Source organism: Engystomops pustulosus, chromosome 2 (assembly GCF_040894005.1).
Source record: "Engystomops pustulosus chromosome 2, aEngPut4.maternal, whole genome shotgun sequence".
NCBI classification, from domain to species: domain Eukaryota; kingdom Metazoa; phylum Chordata; class Amphibia; order Anura; family Leptodactylidae; genus Engystomops; species Engystomops pustulosus.
The window spans coordinates 113,835,962-113,858,506 of NC_092412.1; the positions used below are offsets into that span (position 1 = coordinate 113,835,962).

At 39.1% G+C, this 22,545-nt stretch overlaps 1 protein-coding gene across 2 annotated transcripts in view; it reads left to right on the forward strand.

Annotated features, from left to right (window-relative positions):
• The window catches only part of ALCAM (activated leukocyte cell adhesion molecule), a 75,680-nt gene that overhangs the window by 23,024 nt on the left and 30,111 nt on the right, over positions 1-22,545 (forward strand). For both annotated transcript variants that reach the window (XM_072136068.1, XM_072136069.1), the window contains exons 2-6: positions 17,385-17,491; positions 18,658-18,877; positions 20,591-20,655; positions 20,754-20,841; positions 22,176-22,358. In XM_072136068.1, the coding sequence (XP_071992169.1) occupies positions 17,385-17,491; positions 18,658-18,877; positions 20,591-20,655; positions 20,754-20,841; positions 22,176-22,358 (663 nt within the window). The remainder of the gene's footprint in view (positions 1-17,384; positions 17,492-18,657; positions 18,878-20,590; positions 20,656-20,753; positions 20,842-22,175; positions 22,359-22,545) is intronic.

A 22,545-nucleotide genomic window follows, 5' to 3' on the forward strand; every position in this document is an offset into this window, starting at 1 on the left:
TTTCCTGGTGATGGTTAAAAAAATCATTGTTTCTTGTTTTACAACAAAAATAATAGGGCAGCTCCATCGAGATTATTGGAGCAAAACGGTCATGTGTGGCCTTCTTCTCCATTAGTCTGACAGAGCGGCGAGCGGCTGAGCACTGATGAGCAAGTTAGGCCTTTAACCCCTTCCCAACTTGCATCATACTGGTAGGTCACACAGTCCTAAAAATTATTGCCATCAAAAGTTATTGGCGCCAGAAGATGGCAAAATTTAAAAAAAAATTGTACAGGAGGTTTAAATTTTTGTAAATGTGTGAAAACATTATAAAACCTATACAAATTTGGTATTCCCGTAATCGTACTGACCCAAAGAATAAAGTAGACATGTCAATTGGGGCGCACAGTGAAATCCGTAAAATCCAAGCTACAAGAATACGGCACGAATGTGTTTTTTCAGCAATTTCACTGCATTTGGAATTTTTTTCCCGCTTCCCAGTACACGGCATGGAATATTAAATACCAACATTTTGAAGTGTAATTTGTTATGCAGAAAATAAGCCATCACACAGCTCTGTACATGGAAAAATAGAAAGTTATAGATTTTTGAAGGTCGGGAGTGAAAAAGGAAAATGCAAAAACAAAAAAAGGCATAGGCGGGAAGGGGTTAAGCTGATCTCTCTCCTTTCTCATGATTAATGATAACCCAGGAGGTGAGATTTTGCATGGTGCCTCAAATCGATGTCAATTGACAGTCATTTTCTATTTCTTCTGTTTTCTTACTATTGCAGCAGCAGTTGTTTCCTTGTCACCCAGCGTCTTATTTACGGTTTTGTAGCCCATTCTAGCCTTGTACAGGTCTATGATTCTATCGCTGCCTTCCTTAGAGAGCTCTTTGGTCTTGTCCATGTTGTAGAGTGTCTGACTGATTAATGGAGTCTGTGGACAGGAGTCTTTTATACATTTATGTCTTATAAGACGCTGCCTGTAATGCAGGTAATGAGGTGATGCAAACTGGTCTGTAGTCTTATTTCTCTCAGCAAAATGCTAATTTCTATAATTTATACAATGTGATTTTCTGGATTTTATGTTTGATATTCTATCTCTCAATGTTAAAATTAACCTTCCCTTAAAATTATAGACTGTTCATGTCTTTGTCAGTGGGCAAACTTACAGAATCAGCCAGGCAGCAAATAATTATTTCCTTCACTGTGCATACTCCTATTGCAGGGAGCATTTGTTCTCATTTGTCTGTGTAAAGGAAAGTAATGCCCCTTGAGTGGGCTTAAACAAATTCAAAAAAAACCTTCCTACCCTGAGTGTTTACTAGGTAATAGTGTATAAGGGCTTTGCTATTTTATATTTGTGGAGGGAGCAGGGGTGTGCTGCTTCCATCATATTACAATGCATAAGTCAGGTATTGTTGTGTTGTTGTATATTTGTCATCAATGAACATAGTAGCCTGTTTGACATGCTGAAATGTATTTTATGACAAACGTGCTAGTTTTATAAGAAACTAGTAGGTTATCCTAGATGGCACACATCCAACTCAATAACATCTGTAGTATTATACTCACCACATGAAACACATTGAGCTGGACAGTTTTAATATCCGTTAGTTTCAGTCATACATGAAGCACGGTTGTGACTCGAAGTCTACTGAGATATTGTTACGCATTGGAACATTTCTGTGAAATAATTGTGAAACATTATAGTTGAGAACAATGGATTGTGAGCTGTTCCAAGTGTTAACGGTAGGGCATACAGCCTTTTATCCTGCTGTGCCTTTATTGTTTCTGTGATCTTACCACTTTATTGGAGCTGTCTCGGGGCAAGTTTTTTTGCACTTTTAAAATGAGACACTGATTAAGTAATAATTATTCACCATAGGTTGTTATGTATTCAGTATTATATGCTTTCCTTTAATAGCCATGTAAGATACTGCAGGTTTGCATACATTTCCAATGATCCTTCTGTACAAGAAGTTTTCCATTAGAAAATCAGTAGAACACAGTGCTAGGAAGATGTGTGTATCCTGTTCCTTGAAAGGACTAAAGCACACTGTACTACTTTCACAGCCTGGAACACTATGCCCAATCTGTTACCTGAGGGAAGACTTTATAAGCAATTCTCCACAGTTAGACCATTATTTTTTTCTACATTGATATTACCCTATTTTTCAGACTATAAGGCGCATAAAAAATCCTTAGATTTTCTCTGAAATCAAAGGTGCGCCTTGTCCAGTGCACCTTATATATGAACTGCACTTACAGACAACAGCTGCCATGTTCTGTGCACAGGTCTGCTGGTCCTTCATCCTTATAATTCCGGTGTGCCTTATAATCAGGTGCGTCTTATATATGTACCTAATCAGAAGAAACTCGGCACTCCTCTCTTGTTGAGTTTGTAAGATATATTTTTTATTCAAGTAAATAATATATGCAATGTTTCGGTCCTATAACATCAGACCTTCATCAGGCACGGATTGCTAGGCATATGTAAGGAAGGAAGGTAGCGGTACAATGACCGTGAGGCGCTGTGGTGTGTGAAAAGCGGGAGACCCCGCAACAGGATGGCCGAGTTTCTTCTGATATTGTTCTACAAGGTGTTGTAACCTACTTGTGCACCCGCACCACCAGCACTGAGCGACGTGTATTACTCTTGCAATTTATATATGAACCTAGACGTTTTAGGCATTTATTGAAGGTGCGCCTTATAATCTGTTGCGCCTTATAGTCCGAAAAATACGGTAGTCAGTGTCATCCGAAAGTGACTAATATTTTAATTATAAGTTTTTTAAGAATCTGTTTTTTTAAATATGTAATGTCATTCCTCGATATTTAAAAAATAAATTTTAAAGTAAATTTAAAGTAAACCTGTCACCCTGAAATACGGCACTAGAAGCTGCTTACTAATACAGCACTACAGCTGCTAACTGTAGTAAACTCCTCCTAGTGCCGTATTTCAGGGTGACAGGTCCTCTTAAAAATCTTAGTAAACTGTTCCTGTTCCACTGAGGCCTCTGTTTACCAGGCATATTGTAATCATCACATGTAGGATTACAAAAAGTACCACCTATACCATTTTTACTAGGTGATAGACCTGCCCAATCTGAATTCCATATTTTACATATGTGTACAGTTTGGGTTGTTCATGGAGTACACAATACCACTGATTTCTTTGTGTGTGTTGCCCATAGTTGAACCATTGTTTTCATCATAGGTTGTGATTTATCAAAGTTTTGCACATTAGACTAGTGCAGAGTAGGACTAGATCCTTCTGTGCCAAGTTCATCTCTGTGGCCGGTATTAAAATAAAAAACTTTATACTTACCTTGGTCCGGTGCTCCGTGCACCAGTGCGGTCCTTCAGTGAAGCCGACTTCAATGCACATGCACCATAGTTATGACACATGTGCAGTGAAACCGGGTTGCTCTGTATTCATTGCAGAACAGTAACGATGCAGAGAGCACAATAGATAAGACCGATGCACCTCATCGGACTCATCTCTAGGTAAGTATAACTTTTTTTTTTACTGTTCACATCCACTAAAGGACTTGGTAAAGGGAGACTTGTAAAACTAAATCTGTCCATAAGGACCTGTAGGTGGTTTAGTGTCCCAAATCGCCTGGACAGGTCCTCTTTAAGGCTGTCAAGTCATACTTTGCATCATCTATTAGTTGCTCTAGCTTAATGCTCAAACGAATTAATTTTTGGGCACACCGCTCAATTTTTTTGTCACACTGACCTTTTGCTGTAAAGCCCCTTTTTACCCCTTTTTCGATTAAGTTGGAAAAATGCCTCCAAATTATCTAAGACCCTTAAATATGTACTGTAGGGCCTTGCAGACAGTTAGCTGACACAGATTACTCCAGGATTTATGGCGCAGACAGCTTGATAAACCAACCACAATTAGCACATGACTGGTATAATTATGCTGTCTGTGATTTTCATAGAACATTGACTTTATGGAGGTCCTTGGTCTAGCAAAATTAGCATGACCTTAGTGTTTTTTGTCATGTATTCACTGCCCATTAAAAACATGGACATCTAAATAGACCCAGTCCACACAGACAGTATTCCTTGTTTAAAAATGTGATTGTAAATAAGGCCTTAGAAATGCTGTCATCTAAGTAATTTCTCCAGATTACATATAGCAACTGTAAAGCAAGTCTCTGAATGCTGTAAAGAGTTATACAGCTACCAACATATTTATTCACAAAAATCAGTTTAAAAGAGAATACATATCTACAAACTGCATGTTTCTTGACTACCTTTGGGCAGCTTTACTTAGATATGCTCATATATTAAATTTGGCTATTCCACAACCCTTTTTCAGCACTGAAACATCTTTTTTAACAGAATCTGTAATAATACAGATTTTCTACAACAACCCTGATAATCTCAGCATATTGTCAGCACACAGCATCTCATGAAGGAGTGAATAGAGTTTCTCCAGCTCACCTTGATCCATGGTTGTGTCTTTGTATGCACAGATCCTACCCTGCTGCTGGGTCACTTTCAGAAAGAAAAAAATCCAGTGGATCCAGCTCTCAACAAAGTAAAAGAACCTTTATTGGTCAACAGAAGGTCAACGTCACCATTCTTCTAGCACTAGTCCATGCTCAGTCATGAGTAAGAGCATGGACTAGTGCTAGAAACATGTTGATATTGACCTCTATACCTGTATATTGCTTTTGGATGCCATGTGATGACCAATAAAGGCGGTTTTACTTTGTCAAGGGCTGGATCCGTGGATTTTTTTCTTTCTGAAGGGATCATGAAGTGTCTGCTAAGATAGTCCCCACTCACACTGCTGAATCTTCCATGACCATCACTGAGTGATAGGAGCTAAAACAGCTATAAACTGACTAAAATTGCAAAGTAAGGGGGTTAAAAATGATATTTATTGTGTAAATATGACTAGGAGATTAAAATGTGAGAACTTTCTTTAATTATTATTAGATCTCACTTCATTAACATAGTCTGTGTTATGTTCTGCTACAAGCTTAAATAGCCAGTAATGTGGCATTGTGGAAGTACGTTAGCATATGAAAAGTAATAAGTATCAACCATATTAATTTTCTATTTCATTATAGAATGCAACACAGTTCACATGTAGTACTTGCAAACATGCAAAACATTGGGGCAGATTTATCAAGCTATCTGAAAGTCAGAATATTTCTAGTTGCCCATGGCAACCAATCACAGCTCCCTTTTAAAATATTCATGAGAACTAGTAAAATGAAAGCTGAACCGTGATTGGTTGCCATGGGCAACTAGAAATATTCTGACTTTCAGACAGCTTGATAATTCTGCCCCATTGTATCTTACTACTTTGTAAGGCAGCCCCCTTAACATCAAGCATTGCTCTTCCAGAAAGACTAATGATGTGTGTTTCAATGTCTTTGTATCTCTTCAGCACATTGTAGGGAATTGGTTTGTTTAGGTGAGAGGCCTGAGACTAAGCCACTAATAAAACTTTTTTATAGCCGTCTATGCAGTGTGTGTGGGTATCTAGGAGGCAGAGTTTCCCAAGATGGCTTAGTACCCAGAATTCACTACTGATACATCAATGGCTGTAAGTCTCCTTATGCCTGTGGAGATGGCCTTTAACCCCTTAAGGACGGAGGGTTTTCCGGCTCATTTCTCGCTCTCCAACTTCAAAAATCCATAACTTTTTCATTTTTCCGTGTACAGACCTGTGTGAGGGCTTATTTTGTGCGTAACAAATTTTACTTTCCCGTAATGTTATTTATTTTAACATGCCGTGTACTGCGAAGCTGAAAAAAAATTCCAAATGTGGAAAAATTGAAAAAAAACTGCACGTGCGTCACGTTCTTGTGGGCTCAGTTTTTACGACTTTCACTCTTCGCTCCAAATAACACGCCTACTTTATTCTTTGGTTCGGTGCGATCGCGGTGATACGAAATTTATATAGGTTTTATTGTGTTTTAATACATTTTCAAAAATTAAACGAATGTGTACAAAAAAGAAAAAAAATTTTTTGCCATCTTCTGACGCTAATAACTTTTTCATACTTTGGCGCATGGAAATGTGTGAGGGGTCATTTTTTGCGAAATGAGGCGACGTTTTCATTGCTACCATTTTGAGGTCTGTGCGACATTTTGATCATTTTTTATTTCATTTTTTATGTTATGTAAAAAGGTGTAAAAGTCGCATTTCGGACATTTGGGCGCCATTTCCCGCCTCGGAGGTCACCGCCGGCCGTAACCGTTTTTATATTTTGATAGATCGGGCATTTTGGGACGCGACGATACCTAATATGTCTGTGATTTTTACTGTTTGTTATGTTTTATATCCGTTCTAGGGAAAGGGGGGTGATTTGAACTTTTAATATTTTATTAATTTTTTTTATTTTTTAAACTTTTTTTTTTCTTTTTTTTTTCACTATTTTTTAGACCATCTAGGGTACAATAACCCTAGATGATCAGATCGCTCCTACCATATACTGCAATACTACAGTATTGCAATATATGGCGTTTTTGCAGGTCTTACATTACAATGAGCCACTGGCTCATTGTAACGAACCTGCATAAACCATGTAGCCTCGTGTCAAGAGAAGACCCGAGGCTACCATGGTAACCGATCGCCGCCCCCCGATGACGTTCGGGGGCGTGGCGATCGAAAAAAAGATGGCGGCGCCCACGCACCGCCGTCTTTTAAACGCCGCCCGCGACTTTGCGGGCGGCGTTTAGAGGGTTAATAGCCGCGATCGGTGCAAGCACCGACCGCGGTTATTAGCGGTGGGGGTTTTGTGCAAAATGCAAAAACCCCCACCTCTGTATGAAGAGGACTCAGCCCGTGAGCCCTCTTCATACATCCCTTATACCTCTGCGCCGTAGAGCTACGGCGCAGAGCGTTAAGGGGTTAATGGCACAGTCTCCATAAGGAGTCTTTTTACTTACCTGATCATGTAGTACTTGGAAATGCAAAGATGTAGATGGTCTCAAGGGCTCATGGTGAGCCCTTGTCATACAGAGGTGGGGTTTGCTGCATATTGCAACAAACACACACCACTAATACCCACAATCAGTGCTAGCACCGATTTCAGGCATTAACCCTCTGATTGCTGTTGGTGGATGGGCGCCACCATCTTTGTTAAGATTGACACTCATTGTGACTTTTTCGGGGAATGGTAATCGGTTGCCATGACAGCCTCGGGTCTTTGTATGATCCAAGGCTGTATGACTTCTGCAGATCCGTGAATGCAATTTAGAAACGCCATATACTGCAAAACACTAGTATTGCATTATATTGTAGGAAAGATCAGACCCCCTAAAACCAATTTTTTTTTTCTTACACATTGGGGGACATGTAACTTTATTTCTGCTACTCAAATTGTCTCATTTTTGTAACACTTGCTGTCGTTTTTCAAGGACGCCTTGGTCTGCACCTTGTGCAGTGTGCCTTATGTATCTTTATTTTCCAGATGTTCTGTGCAACTTTTCACTTATGTATCACTTTTTTAGCTCATTTTTGCTACTTTTTAGGTGCACCAAGTCTGCACCTGGTCATGGGCAGGTGCAAAGGAAGGATTTTTTCATGGACCCCATTCTAACATGTAAATTGGAATTCATTATTTCACATGCTGTAAATGTTCAAAATTTTGCATAGTAACCAGTTTAAAAAAAAAAAAAAATTATAATTTTTTTGTCATTTAATTAAAAAAAAAATTTATTGGCATGGTCACATGTGGTATTTTGCGTGTGTTTTAATAGCGTTTAGAATCACATTGCAACAGCTGAGGTGATTTGCCTAATTACATTACTGTTAACTTTTGCATTTACAAAATGCTATGTAAATGTGACAGCGCATACATTAACATCCCGCATACTATGCATTTTGTAAACGCAAACTTATGACTGCAGCCTCACATGTGGTCATCTCCCTGGAGTGTGACTAAAGTGCTTAAAGATGCAGAACATGGACTCAAATCCAAAATTTACAGTAGTGTCCAATCCTGCATATAACCCCCTCACATGGCTTGTGTCCACATCAGTTTGAGACATTTGCATCAAAAAGAAGCCAAAATTTGCGCCTGCCAGGATAGGAAAGACTGTATCATAAGAAAAAAGACAGGATCATACATAAGGCGCAAAAAGAGCTGCCAAATGTCTCTAAAATTCACCAAAGAAAGAAAGAACTATGATACATTTCCCCCACTGTTTTAATTTGTGAAAATTTATTAAAACAGAATACAACATGTGTAAATCTGGTATCACCAGGATTGTACAGAACCAAAAAATAAAGTAGACTTTATTTAAGTATATTTTTGAAGGAGGAGAGCAAAAAATTTGAGAAAAAATGCTGCGCCATGAAGGGGTTTAAAACAGAGCATGTTCTAGTTCAGTGGTGGCGAATCTATGGCACGGGTGGCAGAGGTGGCACTCAGAACCCTTTGGGCGGGCACTCGAGCCATTGTCACTGGACAAGAGTTCACCAAACACTGAATCTTCCTGCAGTCCCAGGAAACTTAAGAGATGCTGCTCGCTGCGCTATTTTAAAGTGACACTTCATTGGCTGTTTTGAACCGTGGGAAAAGTGAGAAAGCTTTGACAGCACTGCATTATCTTTGGAGGTCATTCTTCTGGACCAACCATCCTTCCTGTACAGAGAGACCCCGGAGAGAAGCTACAATGATAGTCTGAATATACCCTCCTCCTTTTTAACTGTATTGGTAGCCTCGGTGGGCCGATACGATTGAACGATGTGGAAGAACAGGTAGCAATAAGTTACTGCTGGCACTTAATAAATAAGAGGATTTTGGCTGTAGTTTGGGCACTCTGTCTAAAAGGTTCACCATCACTGTTCTAGTCTGAACAATCTGTTTTTACTGACCATAACTGCTTTGTTCGTAAAGGCCCATATTCTTATGATGTACAGTTCTTTACATTGTGGGAAGCTATGTGTGGATCAACTGTTTCTTCTTAAAGGAATTTATTCATTAGTCCATCTCTTGTACATGACAGCTCCTCAGTTATTAACTTGTAGCTTTTATCCAAATACAGATGCAGTCATTTATGTTTGTCACAAAGGAATAGTCTACAGGTCGGAAGGTGACACATAATTGACACTTAGTTTGATGAAAAGCATTACAGACACACCTACAGGATCTGGGCCTCTTCCCAATCTAGTCTGTGACAAGGGCCGCATGTAAGAAGGTTTTAGGTTATACAGTATTTACAGGTGGATGTTTCTTAGAACAGTTTACCTTTGCTTTTATAGCTTCCCTTTCAATACAGAACCCCCCGCCACTATCCAATCTGCAGGAGCATGTGCTTCCGATATTCTTATATATCAGTTTGTATAAGCTCCTGTTTCAATAGCTGAAACCACCTATTCTAGGATTTACAGTCACCGCACATGAAAGAGCTGAATATAACAGTGAATATTTTGCAGTCAGCATGTATTTCACATATCTAAAAAACAAGGTTAATCCGCATTTGAAGTGAAGATTCCCCTTAATAAGCACAGTTCAAAGGAGACAATTTTCTTGCTGTAGCTCTGCCCAGCATAGTCAATGTGTTATTATTAGGAAGAGAAGGCTCTGCTAGCACTTGTGGTACCAGTGTCTCTTTTTTGGGGGTTTTCACTGGTTCAGTGGGATCTCTCCACATTGACTCTCAGCATGTATAAGGATAAATGTGGCAGCATTTTATATTGTCACACTAGTGATGGTTATATACATTGGTGCTTATACAGCAGGTACATAGCTCCCAACTGTCCCAGATTCAGCGGGATCTGTGTCCCACCCCCGAGTTCGGGCTCCATCCTGGTCACGACAGTGAAGCCGCTAAGCGGAGTAATGATATCTCCATTACCGATTGTGATGCCTAGGAGGCAGAGCCCAATCTGCCCGCAGCATGCCCTGCCCCCCCCCTACCCCCAGGTTCTATCGCTGGAGCTCTGGCACAAGATACTGCTACACGCTGGAGTTTCAGTGTTTCTCCACATGGATGGAGGTAAAATGAGTGGCAGTGCAGAGGGTGATATTCTATGATCTGCCACTACCCAACAGGCCTCGGAGGATCATCCTCGGTGCAGGCTGTAGCTCACCAGCTCTGCTACCACATTTGCCTCTGTGCGGCAGCAGCAGGTCCCTGCGCCCTCCTCCTCACTGAAGTTCAGCCTTGGAATACAGGAGATGCAGCAAGGCCGAGAGTGTGCAGCGGCTACAGTGTGATGTTAGGTACTTCTGCGCTCCTGTGACCGCTGTCTGTATAGGCAGGCAGCAGCTAAAGTGTTAAATGCTTCTCTTACCATAGACCCCCTTCCCCATCCCCAATTATCTCCATGCCCTAATATTCTCCTTTTATTTTACCAGATGTGACTTAACCCCTTAAGTAAACAGCCCATTAAAATGTTGGCGTTTCCTTTTTTTTCCACAAAATAACAAAATGTCCTTCCTAGTGACGGTATTAAATATTCCAGACCTTGTACTGTGGAGAATTTGACATAAAAAAACTCCTACAATTTGCTGTGCGCTCCAAATTTCACTTTCACTGTGCACTCCAAATTACACATGCCCTATATTCTTTGAGTCAGTAGAATCTCGGGGATACCAAATTTAGACAGGTTTTATTATGTTTTAGTAGATCTTTTCCGAGACCAATAACTTTTTTATACTTTTCTGTAAGTAGATGTTTAAAGTTTCATTTTTGCAGTATTTGATGACGTTTAACATTTTGGGGACTATATGATCTTTGGATCGCTTTATATTAAATTTTTTTGTGTCGCAATGTAAATGAAAAAAAAATTGGTTTCTGACATTTGGGTGCTATTTCCGTTACAGGGTTAGCCAACGGAAATATCTATTTTAAAATATTGAAATATCCGGACTTTTGGGAATATAATGGAAGGACTCCCTGTTTGGGTCGTGGCTTAGAGGTGGGTAATCGCCGTGCCACGATTTTGTCCCTCTTTCTCTTCCGGAAGTGTTGGTAGGCTGGGTCACAGTGCTAGTAATCCTGCACTCGTACTAACCATGAAGCTGTAAACATGCATCCCCAACTACCAATAGTCTAGGTTCATTCCTGCTGGACTGTTCACTCACCAGAACTTGTGTGTTTAAGTCAATTGTAGTTCCACATACTTGTAGTTGTGGTACTTATAGTTCCACAGACCAAGGTTTATAAAGTATTGATTTTGCTAATCTGTGGTCAACCAGTATTTGATGTCTTCTGTGGGTGAACTGTCTTTCCTGCATTTGTTTAATATAACTACCCATGGAAATCTGCACATTGAGGAAGATCAAAAGTGTCTAAAAGTAAGGCAGTGCAAAGATAAACAGTCAGTTTTATAATACAGCAGATTTTTCAAATTGTCTGATGTGGAATTATAATTCTGATGTAATTTAAAGGAACCCTACCTTTTGATTTGATATATTATGAAGCAAACATAACTTGAGAATGCTGTAGCTACACTGATGCAGGATCTATCCTGGTTAGTCCCTGTGCTGAGTGGTTTTGCTGATAAAACAGATATATCATTATGATAATGAAGCTCTGTCACTTCTATGGTTCCTTCAGCACTTGGTTCAGCGCTTGTCCTAGCATGTGAGTTTTTCTCTACAGGAGAGGAGGATACAATCACTGTTCTCTCTTCCAGACAGAACAATTAAACGCTGCACTATCCTCCAGCTGCTGTGTATTAGTTATCCAGCTCAGGTTGATTAGTCGTGTCTTGACTAACCTCCATTTGTAATTACAAGCTCCCATGTGTAATGTGTTTATGTCAGCCAGCCTGACCCAGCTTTCCCAAGGTCCTGAATGTTATAATTGTTTTTTCAGAAAAACCACTCAGCTCAGGGATTGACCAATATATGATCCTGCATCAGTGTGGCTACAGCATTCTCAAGGTTTGCTTCATAAAGCATCAATCACATGGTAGGTTTCCTTTAAAGGAGACCTTTCACCAAATTTTACCCCATTAAACCACTTATCCTTTCAGGTAGGAAATTAAATGCCCTTTCTAGAATTCTCTCTTTTATTTGAAATCTCACCCATTTACCTATAAAACTCTTCATAGTCACTTGAAAGTGAGACATAATTGTAAATGTGAGATACCGATAAAGATTTCTCTAACTGCCTGTGTCTACACATGCCTGATACGATTCCTATCCTTAACCCCATAGCGCAATAAGACGTACCCATTATTTGCTTCATAATGAAGCAAACGCCCGTCGCTAACACCCGCGATCGGTGCTTGCACCGATCGCGGGTGTTAACCCTTTGATTGCCGCCGGCAAAGCTGCCGGCGGCATTAAAGAGCCGGCGGCGCGTGGGCGCCGCCATCTTGGCTCCGATCGTCACTCCCCGTGACGTCACCGGGGAGCGGCGATCCGTTGCCATGACAGCCTGGGATCACACAAAGATCCCAGGCTGTCATGATCGAGGCTATCTATTATAATGTGCGATCTGCACATTATAATAGATGGTATGCAAAATCCCCATATACTGCCATACTGTAGTATGGCAGTATATGGTAGGATCAATCAGACAACCTAGGGTTAAAGTACCCTAGGGAGTCTGTAAAATAGTAAAAAAAATAAATAAAAAAGAGTAAAAAAAAAAAAATTATATTAAAAAAACATAAAAATTCAAATCACCCCCCTTTCCCTAGAACTGATATAAATATAAATAAACAGTAAAAATCATAAACACAATAGGTATCGCCGTGTCCGAAAATGCCCGATCTATCAAAATATAATAACCGTTTTTCACTGCGTTAAACCCCGTAGCGGAAAATAGCGCCTGAAGTCGCAAATGGCATTTTTTTGCCATTTTGAAAAATAGAAAAAATTCTATAAAAAGTGATCAAAATGTCGAACAGTCCTAAAAATAGAAGCATTGAAAACGTCATCAGAAGTCGCAAAAAATGACACCACCCACAGCTCCATACACCAAAGTATGAAAAAGTTATTAGCGCAAGAACACGGCAAAATGAAGAATTTTTTTTCTGTACAGGAGGTTTTAATTTTTGTAAATGTATGAAAACATTATAAAACCTATACAAATTTGGTATCCCCGTGATCGTATTGACCCAATGAATGAAATAGACCTGTCATTTGGGGCGCACAGTGAAAGCTGTAAAAACCAAGCCCACAAGAAATGGCGCAAATGTGTTTTTTCATCATTTTCACTGCATTTAGAATTTTTTTCCCGCTTCCCAGTACACGGCATGGAATATTTAATACCATCACTACGAAGTGCAATTTGTTACACAGAAAATAAGCCATCACACAGCTCTGTACATGGAAAAATAAAAAAGTTATAGATTTTTGAAGGTGGGGAGTGAAAAATAAAAACGCAAAAACGAAAAAGGGCCTGGTCCTTAAGGGGTTAATATAACAACTGAAAACACTTTTCTAGGTGCTATAGAACCAAAGAAAGGGGCATCTGAAGTGACAAGCCCCATGCATCCTCTAAACTTGAATCATCTTGAGCACAATATGACTAGTCTCTTCTCATTTTCACTTTGTACAACATAAAAAGGGGATTTTATAAAGGATGTTTTATACCCGACATAATAATACTGATAGTTTAATGGATTTCCTTTAACAGTGTCTAGATTTTCTTTCCACAGTTTATTAGAAGGCTTAGTTAATGCCAGAAATGTTTATGTTAATGTTTATATGTAATGTATATAATGTATATATTATTAAGTAAGTCCAACAGTTTCTACAATACAATTTTCCAAGATATAAATATGGTAGTAAAGGGCATTGAAAATGGTCATCTAGATAAATAAGTACCCTAAGTACCCGGTCTTATGTTACCTAGCGCAACTCTTGATTCACATTCATGTATGTTGCTGGACACATATTTGTACCAGTATCATTATTACTTGAATAGACTATATTTATAGTTTAACCCCCTACACGCACATGGTATAGCATGTTGCTTTGCTGGTATCGACCACAGCAGTTGACCTGGTAACAGTGCTGCAGGAGGTTGCTGCCATCTTGTATTAAAATCACTCCCCTAGAAAATAAATAAAATCACAAACTTGTTAGGTATCTCCACATCAAAAAATACCCAATCTATCAAAATATATAGATTTTTTTTTCATGCAGTGCATGCTGTAACAAATAAAGGCCAAATGTCTGAATCGCTTCTTTTTTGCCATTTTACCATCCAAATTTTTTTAAATAAAAAGTAATCAAATATTATATAGGTCCCAAGTTGATATAAAAGAGAAAAATGTCGACTCGTCATGCAAAAATTAACACCTTACACAGCCTTAGAACTGCATTTTTTTTAACTAATACAACATAATAAAACCTATATAAATTGTATCTCAATGAACACAAAGAATATGTGTCATTTGGGGCACCAAGTGAAAGCCATAAAAATGATCACAGCTTTGAGTGTTCTAGAAAAGCTCTGGCGCTCCCTTATTACATAATTATGCTCTTCCCTCCTTCTCCCTCCCATTCCCCTATAGAAGAGCCAGCACATGCAGCTATAGGTGTGCATAATTATGTAATGGGGGAGCGTGGTCAGCCTTAGTTTTTATCGATTTTTATTATTGCATCGTGGCCCACCTTGGCCTTCTCAAGAAGTGATCCATCTATACGTCTATAAAACACTTTTTTCAAGTGGTTGTTTTTCTTTAGCCCTTTCCCCCGCCAAGGATGCATCCCATAAGTCCTCACAGTGTAGCATATCTATAGCCAATAATGTGCATGATATCTCCTCAATTCAGAGGGCTATATTATCGGCTCTGTGGCACCTAGAAACACACTTCTTTTTCCTAAGAAAGAGGAGACTCTGTTCTTTCAAATTGATCTAAATTGTGTTTCTGAGTGTCAGGGAACCAGAGATATTCATGTTTAAAGTGAGAATTTTGGGTGCGATTTTATATAAAGAAATCACTCCCAACGGCACTTAGCATTTAATGGTTATCAACTAATGTTCATGTTTTTAACCTCTCCTATTCAGAGCAATCTGGGAACACACTTGCTCTCTAATTGTCTTGTATTTTTGAATGTTTTTTTTTTTAAGAAAATTGAGTAAAACTATGAACATTCGATCCTCTTCAGCTAATGTGGCTTCATATTAACAGAACATGTCCATAAAGCTATATGTAACACGAAAAGCACACACATATTCCTGAAAAAAGTTTTTATTTCACCCCATCCCTCCATTATTTATGCCTTTGTTATGGCATTCGTAATCAAATTCTTATGAATGGGTTCCGTTATTGTGCAGGTAATACAATGGTGCACATCTGAAAGTGACTTTTGTTATCTCATTAGCTTGGTTTATGGATATGTAGTTTTTTAATTTGGGTTACCGTTGTGTAAGTGAGCATACAATAATACCGAATATCTGTGTGAAGCTCCAGTGCAATTCTACAAAAAAAGTTTGAGGCCCCCTGTGGATTTAACTTTCCCTTTGCTGCATATTTTGGTGAATATACATATGTGGGGTATGTATGATCTCCTCACATCTTACTGTTTTAGGAAAGTATATTTTCTTTATAAAGTATAAGTATGCTGGATTTGTACATATTTTAAAGGAAATTTTAAATTTTTATGTAATTTTTGCAATGTATTACTGTTTTCTGCAATGAAACTGGTAATGTGCATGAATTTAAAACATATTTTTGTATACATGGTAGGTGGTGATTTTGACAGAATAGGAGCTTCTTACTTTCTGTGTAATATATTTTTAATAATTTGTGTTTGTCACAAAATTACATGAGGGTGGTACAGGCTGTCAACTGTTTATCAATGGAAATGAAATCACCTAGTTGTCTGCTTTCAAAAAATATACCATATATACCGGCGTATAAGACGACTTTTGAAGACAGAAAAATCTTCTGTCTAGTCTGGGGTCGTCTTATACGCCGGTAATCCCGACCGCCCGCCGTGTATTCACGGCGGCGGTCGGGTCCCGGTGCATGGAGAGGGCTCACGGGCTGAGTCTTTGCTGCATATTGCAGCTAGCACCGATCGCGGGTGTTTTCACAGCGATAGCGGCGCATACTCACCCTCGATGTCTACTCACCCTCGATTCTGGCCCCGATGTCTGCGCCGCTCGTCTTCAATCTTCCGCGCCGTCTTCTTTCTTCTGCTGGGCGCCGCCATGTCTTTCCCCGGGGCGGCGCCTAGTATGACGTCAGCAGCGGCGCGTCATACTAGGCGCCTGCCGGGGAAGATCAATGGCGGCGCCCAGCAGAAGAAAGAAGACGGCGCGGACATCGGGGGAGCAGCGCAGCACATCGGGGCCACCGGAGGGTGAATATATAAGTATTTTTTTTTTAATGCTGGGCTGGGCTGTGCTGTACACTACTGGGGGCTGTGCTGTATACTACTGGGGGCTGTGCTGTATACTACTGGGGGCTGTGCTGTATACTACTGGGGGCACTGCTGTATACTACTGGGGGCTGTGCTGTATACTACTGGGGGCTGTGCTGTATACTACTGGGGGCAGTGCTGTATACTACTGGGGGCAGTGCTGTATACTACTGGGGGCAGTCCTGTATACTACTGGGGGCTGTGCTGTATACTACTGGGGGCTGTGCTGTATACTACTGGGGGCTGTGCTGTATACTACTGGGGGCAGTGCTGTATACTACTGGGGGCTGTGCTGTATACTACTGGGGCTGTGCTGTAATGGTAATGTTGTTGTATGCCTTATGTTTATGAGCGACAGTTTTCCTGCTATATACCTGCATGTCATAAGAATTTAAATTAAAAAAAGGACCATGTTAAATTCAAATCTGTTTTTTTTTAAATTTTTACCGGTGTTTTGTATGCGTTGGAAAAGGGGTAGTCTTATACGGTGAATATATCTTAAACTCTATATTTTAAACAGGTGTATAAAGTCTTATACACCAGGTCGTCTTATATGCCGGAATATACGGTATAAGTTTTAGGGGTGCCCTTGCTTTTTATTCATGCAGATATTTAGCTATTTCATTTCTAGTGATATTATTATTAGTGAACATATGACTATGAAATATCTCTGAACTCTACACATGTTCATCTTATCTGTTTGGAGCACATTTTTTTGCCATCAAAGTCATATTTTATGTATTTTTCCTAAAATGTTACACTTTGAATCAAAATTACAGCAAGGGGTCTGTATGTCTATAAACTCTTTAATGGAATTTTAAAAATGTTGGAAGAGTCTGCTTTCAGAAAATATATGTTTTCTTTGGGTTTAATATAATTCTCTTTTATGTAACTTTGTTTTTATTTGTAAATGTCAACATTTAAAAAATGACTCTGACCAATAACGTGACAAAAGTTCCAGAGATGCCTGGTAGTGTAAATTGCTGTACATCGTGTTTCAGTGCATTCATGGCTGAATGATTATGTTCCTAGGTTTGTTTACGGCATAAAATAAAATATTTCTTTTTTCATTTGCAGGTTTTGGTTTACATACTGTTAATGCAATTTATGGAGAAACAATTGATATACCCTGTGGTCATAGCCAAGACAAAATTAATGGTCTAATGTTTGGAAAATGGAAATATGTAAGTATGATGGTTATGAGTGAATTAGAGTACCAGTGTATTAAAGGGAACCTGTCACCACATTTTTCACAAGTAAAGCTAGAGGCAGGTTCATATAGAGCCCTAGCAACTAACTGACACCCTTCTTTTAGCTAAAAATTGTTCCTCTCAGATTCCCATATATTCAACTTTATAGTTTTACTGGGTATCTAAGCATGGCTACAGCGAGTCCAGGTGGGGTGGCTTCCTTGGTCTGAATCCAGCAGCTCCTCTCCATCCTATCTCGGTATGCAGCTGTATTGTCATGTGACCAGGGTGACATCATCGCAGGTCCTGTAGCATTAGAAAACTGTACACCAAGCATATATCTCAGGAAATCACAGCATATTGTATCACATGAAATCACAGCAGCCTGCATGGAGAGTAGTAGAAGTTCATGTGGTCAGATATGTATATGGGGTTTGCTAATGTTAAGTAGCTTAGGGAACTGTGATGATGTCACCCTGGTCACATGACATTAGGCAACGCCCCTTGACTCACTCCAAAGAGGCACGTTTATAACTCTGATTGTATGGGGATCTGAGGGAAACTATTTTTAGCTAAAAGAAGGGTGTCAGTTACCTGGGGCTCTATATGAACCTGTCACTACCTGTATTTGTGAAAAATGTGGTGACAGGTTCCCTTTAAGGGAACTTTTTATGCGCCTGTATTATGGATAAGTCTCCTGCAGTCTGCTAATCCAAACTTATTCCCGAACATAGTCCAAATCCTCTCACTCAGCCAAACCAGTTCCCTATGCTGTACTGAAGAGACCCAACCAGGTCGAAACAGCGTTGTCTACAGTTGAGTCTGGTTTGGTTTTAATCCTGCATCATGTCATAAGGCCTCTTGTCGGTCATGCTTGATGTAAAGGGAGCTGCCTCTGAAGTTAGCTAAAAGAGGTGTGGTTTTCATTATCCCATCCTGGAACCTATTTGCATTTTTTCCCAGAATATGTAGATTAGATTTTCCAAGTACAGATACCAGTGTCATCCTGCATAAAATATCAGGTTAATAAGGGATGCAATTATTCATTGTGAAATCTGGTGACAGTTCCCTTTAAGAAAAGTGCATTTTTAATGTGATTTGATAATAACCTATAAAACATTCTATATACACAGTATCTGAAGGTATGTATTTCTGCTTAGGAACAACCAGATGGCAATGCTGTATCTGTAGCGACTCGCTCTGCCGTAAAAAACAGGACCAGTTTTGATGATGTACCAGAATACAATGGACGGTTGGATCTGTCAGAAAATTACACATTATCCATCTCAAAGGGAAGGATCAGCGATGAGAAGAGATTTGTTTGTATGCTCATAACAGAAGAAACTGTATTTGAAGTGCCGACTGTAGTCAAAGTTTTCAGTAAGTTCACATTACCATTACACCAAATTTATGATTCTGTGTCCGGGGACAGTTTCCAGGAAGCTTAATTAAAAACGGGAACATTTTGTTCTATATCATCACTCGCTGTCAAGCAACAGGAAAATTCTGAATCATACTCATCATTAGATGCAATTTTGACTTCTTACCTTACATTAGAGCTGCATTGTTTAAAAAGCCAAATCCTGAGGTTTGGAGGTAATTGTGCACCATGGAAGTAAAAAGGATGTATTTTGAAAGGGTATACTTTTCATCACATGCATTTGTTAGACATGTTAGAACAGTCTTAAAATATTCATGGGATATAAGGGGGCATATAGTAGCAATAATAGATAGCAATGCCTGTTTGACTGTAGGCAGGTGGAGGTCTTACTATTGTTTTAGACCTCTTTATCCTGGAAAGAAATGACTAAATCAAACAGTAAATTCATGAAGGCTGTTTTACCTGTTGAGTTGAACAGAACTGAACAGCAATGTTCTTTATGTAAGTAACTGAAGCAACTGGATGCAATTGTGAGGACATTTTCAAGTTTCACGCCTCTGTGTAAATGCACAGGTAGAAAGCATGAAACATCTAATTGAAGTACCAGTCATGTGGATGAGATCAAAAATGTCATCTACAAAGCTGTGAACAGTGGAAATCAGAGGAGGGAAACTGTAGTGAAATACACCAAAATTAGCATAAATACATGTGGATTTTTTTTCAGATTTTCAGCAGTCCTTGACAATATCCATTGTCATTGATTAGTATTAACTGTAAGAGTTTTTTACAGTTAGAATGTGGGGAACACTGTTAACTGGGTGGTCATCATTTTTTTCATATCACAAAGTTTATTTTGTGTCTATAATGTTTATTTTTGCAAAGTGAGTTTAGATTGCCGTGATATACAGACATTCCCTAGGTTACGTACAAGATAGCTTTAGGTTTGTTCTAAAGTTGAATTTGTATGTAAGTCAGAACTGGTATATTTTAATATTGTAGCTCCAGATGACAATTGTCCCAGTGACAATTGGATTTTCAAAATTCTGTGGTGTCATGGGACCAAGGATTATCAATAAAGCTTCATTACAGACACCTTACAGCTGATCATTGCAGCCTGGGACTACAGTAAAGCTTTCAGAGAGCTTCACCAGAGGCACAGTGGGCAGAAAGGTCCGTCTGTAACTAGGGGATGTCTGTAAGTCTGGGACCAGCTTTATATTATATAAGTATATTAACTTATTTTACTCATATGTAGCTTAGGTTTGGGTTCTATTGAAAGTTGACATGGCATAACGCTTTTAGCCATATTACTGTGCTTTTCTGTGCTTTTCCTTTTGATGTCCTCTCCGTTTATGTCTGACTCCTGCACCACCATTTAGCTGCACAGGGAGGCCTGGCTAGTCACTGAAGTGCCATAGAAGTGAGTGGAGGTGGACATGCCCCCCTGATGTCTGCTGTGAAACAAATAAGGGGATCTCTAAATAAACGTGGGCACTTCTCAAGAAGGCGTGCCATAAAAATCCAAAATGGGGAATACTTGTTACATATAATGTCCCTGCAGATTTTAACTTTTGCGTAGAATAAAGGGTACAATATAGTACAGAAATCTTGGTTAGATGGGTGTTTGTTACAAAGGGATTTTTTATGCTGCTGCTTTATTTTATGGCTGCGCCATGCTTTATAAATGCACTTTTTCATTCTCACAACTTTAGAGCCACCTTCCAAACCTGAGATCACTAACCAACCTACATTTATGGAAACAGGGAAGCTAAACACTGTAAGTATGCACAGGAAATTATTGCTCTGATGCTCAGTCATATGAAGTTTTACATAGTCTGTTGGTTCACATTGTATTCCAATTTGTTCTTTCTACAGGTTGGAGATTGTGTCGCTAAAGATAGTTACCCAGATGCCAACATTACGTGGTATAGAAATAGCCAAGCTCTTGTATCAGTAGATGGAGGTATGTTTTTGTTTTTATATATAAACTAAGATGTCACTGACAAATAGAAAAATTGGTGGATACAGTTTTACTGTATCTATAGATTGCCATCACTCTGAACATAGGCATAGAATAGAAAGAAATAGAAGAAAATATTTTCTGACAGTTTCCAGTTAGACTAACTCCACTTCTGGTAGAACTAAGTTAATAAAGAAGAAATAACAAGCATCACTTTATTGCTTTTTAATTACACCCAGATGCGCCGCGGTTGCTTTCATACAGGAGCTCTCTTTTTAAGTCACTTAAAATCTAGTTATCCTAACACAATGCTGTAATTGTATGTGGAAGGACAAAGCTTAATGTGGTTGTCCTTCTGTTTACAAGTAGATACTTCTTTTATCCAATATTCAGTACCAAAATATTATTTCCATTTTCCTTTTTAATAATGTTTGGGATCCAACTTGTTTGCAGTTGGTTTACAGGCCAAGATATAGAAATACATTCTGGAGTCATGTGTCAAATGACACATTTTTACAACATTTTACTGAAACAAATAATTAACATGTAATCATTCGATGATTCTGGGGAGCTTTTTTTGTAGTTTACATCATGATGTTTCTTTTTATATTTGTGACTTACGGCTGGGGCTTTCACACTAATGACATTTATTGCTTACAATATGATATTGGACTTTTCCCATATGGATAGAATAGCCTATTTTGGCAATCCAGCAATGTCCTAGGTCATGCAATTCTAAAAGGGAATTGGTGTCAACTACTCTTATTTTGCCAGGAACCATGCACTTGTCCTATGTCCTGTGTATAAGGCATACTGTATATACTTGAGTATAAGCCGACCCGAATATAAGCCGAGGCCCCTAATGTTACCACTAATAACTGGGAAAACCTATTGACTTGAGTATAAGTCTAGGGTGGAAAATGCATTGGTCACAGTCCCTCAAGTATATAGCAGCCAGCAGCCCCCACAGTATACAGCAGCCCCCACAGTATATGGCAGCCAGCAGCCCCCTGCCCTGTTTTACAGCCAGTAACCCCCCCAGTATATAGCAACCAGCAGCCCCTTGCCCCGTTTTACAGCCAGCAGCCCCCACAGTATATAGCAGCCAGCAGCCCCCACAGTTTTGTGCTGAAAAACTCGGCTTATCATCCAGTAAATACGGTAAGTCAAATCAGATTTTCCTGATCGTCTAGACCAGCAGATGTTGTTAGTTGTACAACCCCTTTAAGTCATATGTGAAATTGATATAATAAGCAGTCTTTATGAAATTGTGATTGAACTTCCAGGATATGTGGAATAATCATATATTACTTACTAATAGTGTTGAATTTGTTCAGTTGTTTCTATAGTCTCGTCAAAAGAGAGAAACTCAACAAGTGGCCTTCATAATATCCATTCTTCACTACAATACATGTCAAACAAAAATGACATTGATGCAGAATTTTCATGTGCAGTAACGTACTATATGCCAAATGGAATAGCAGTAATGGAATCTGATCCAGTTATCTTTGATATCTATTGTAAGTGTTATACATTAATTTTATATATTGTGTATCATTTATTTTTTGCCTGTGTATGTTGCTTATATTAGACAAAATTTCTAGATGTTTGGGTTGGGCAACTAACAGAATAATGCTTCAATGTTGCTTCAAGGAAGAAAACTGAGGCATCACACAGCAGTAAACATAGTGCCTAATGGTCATTAGG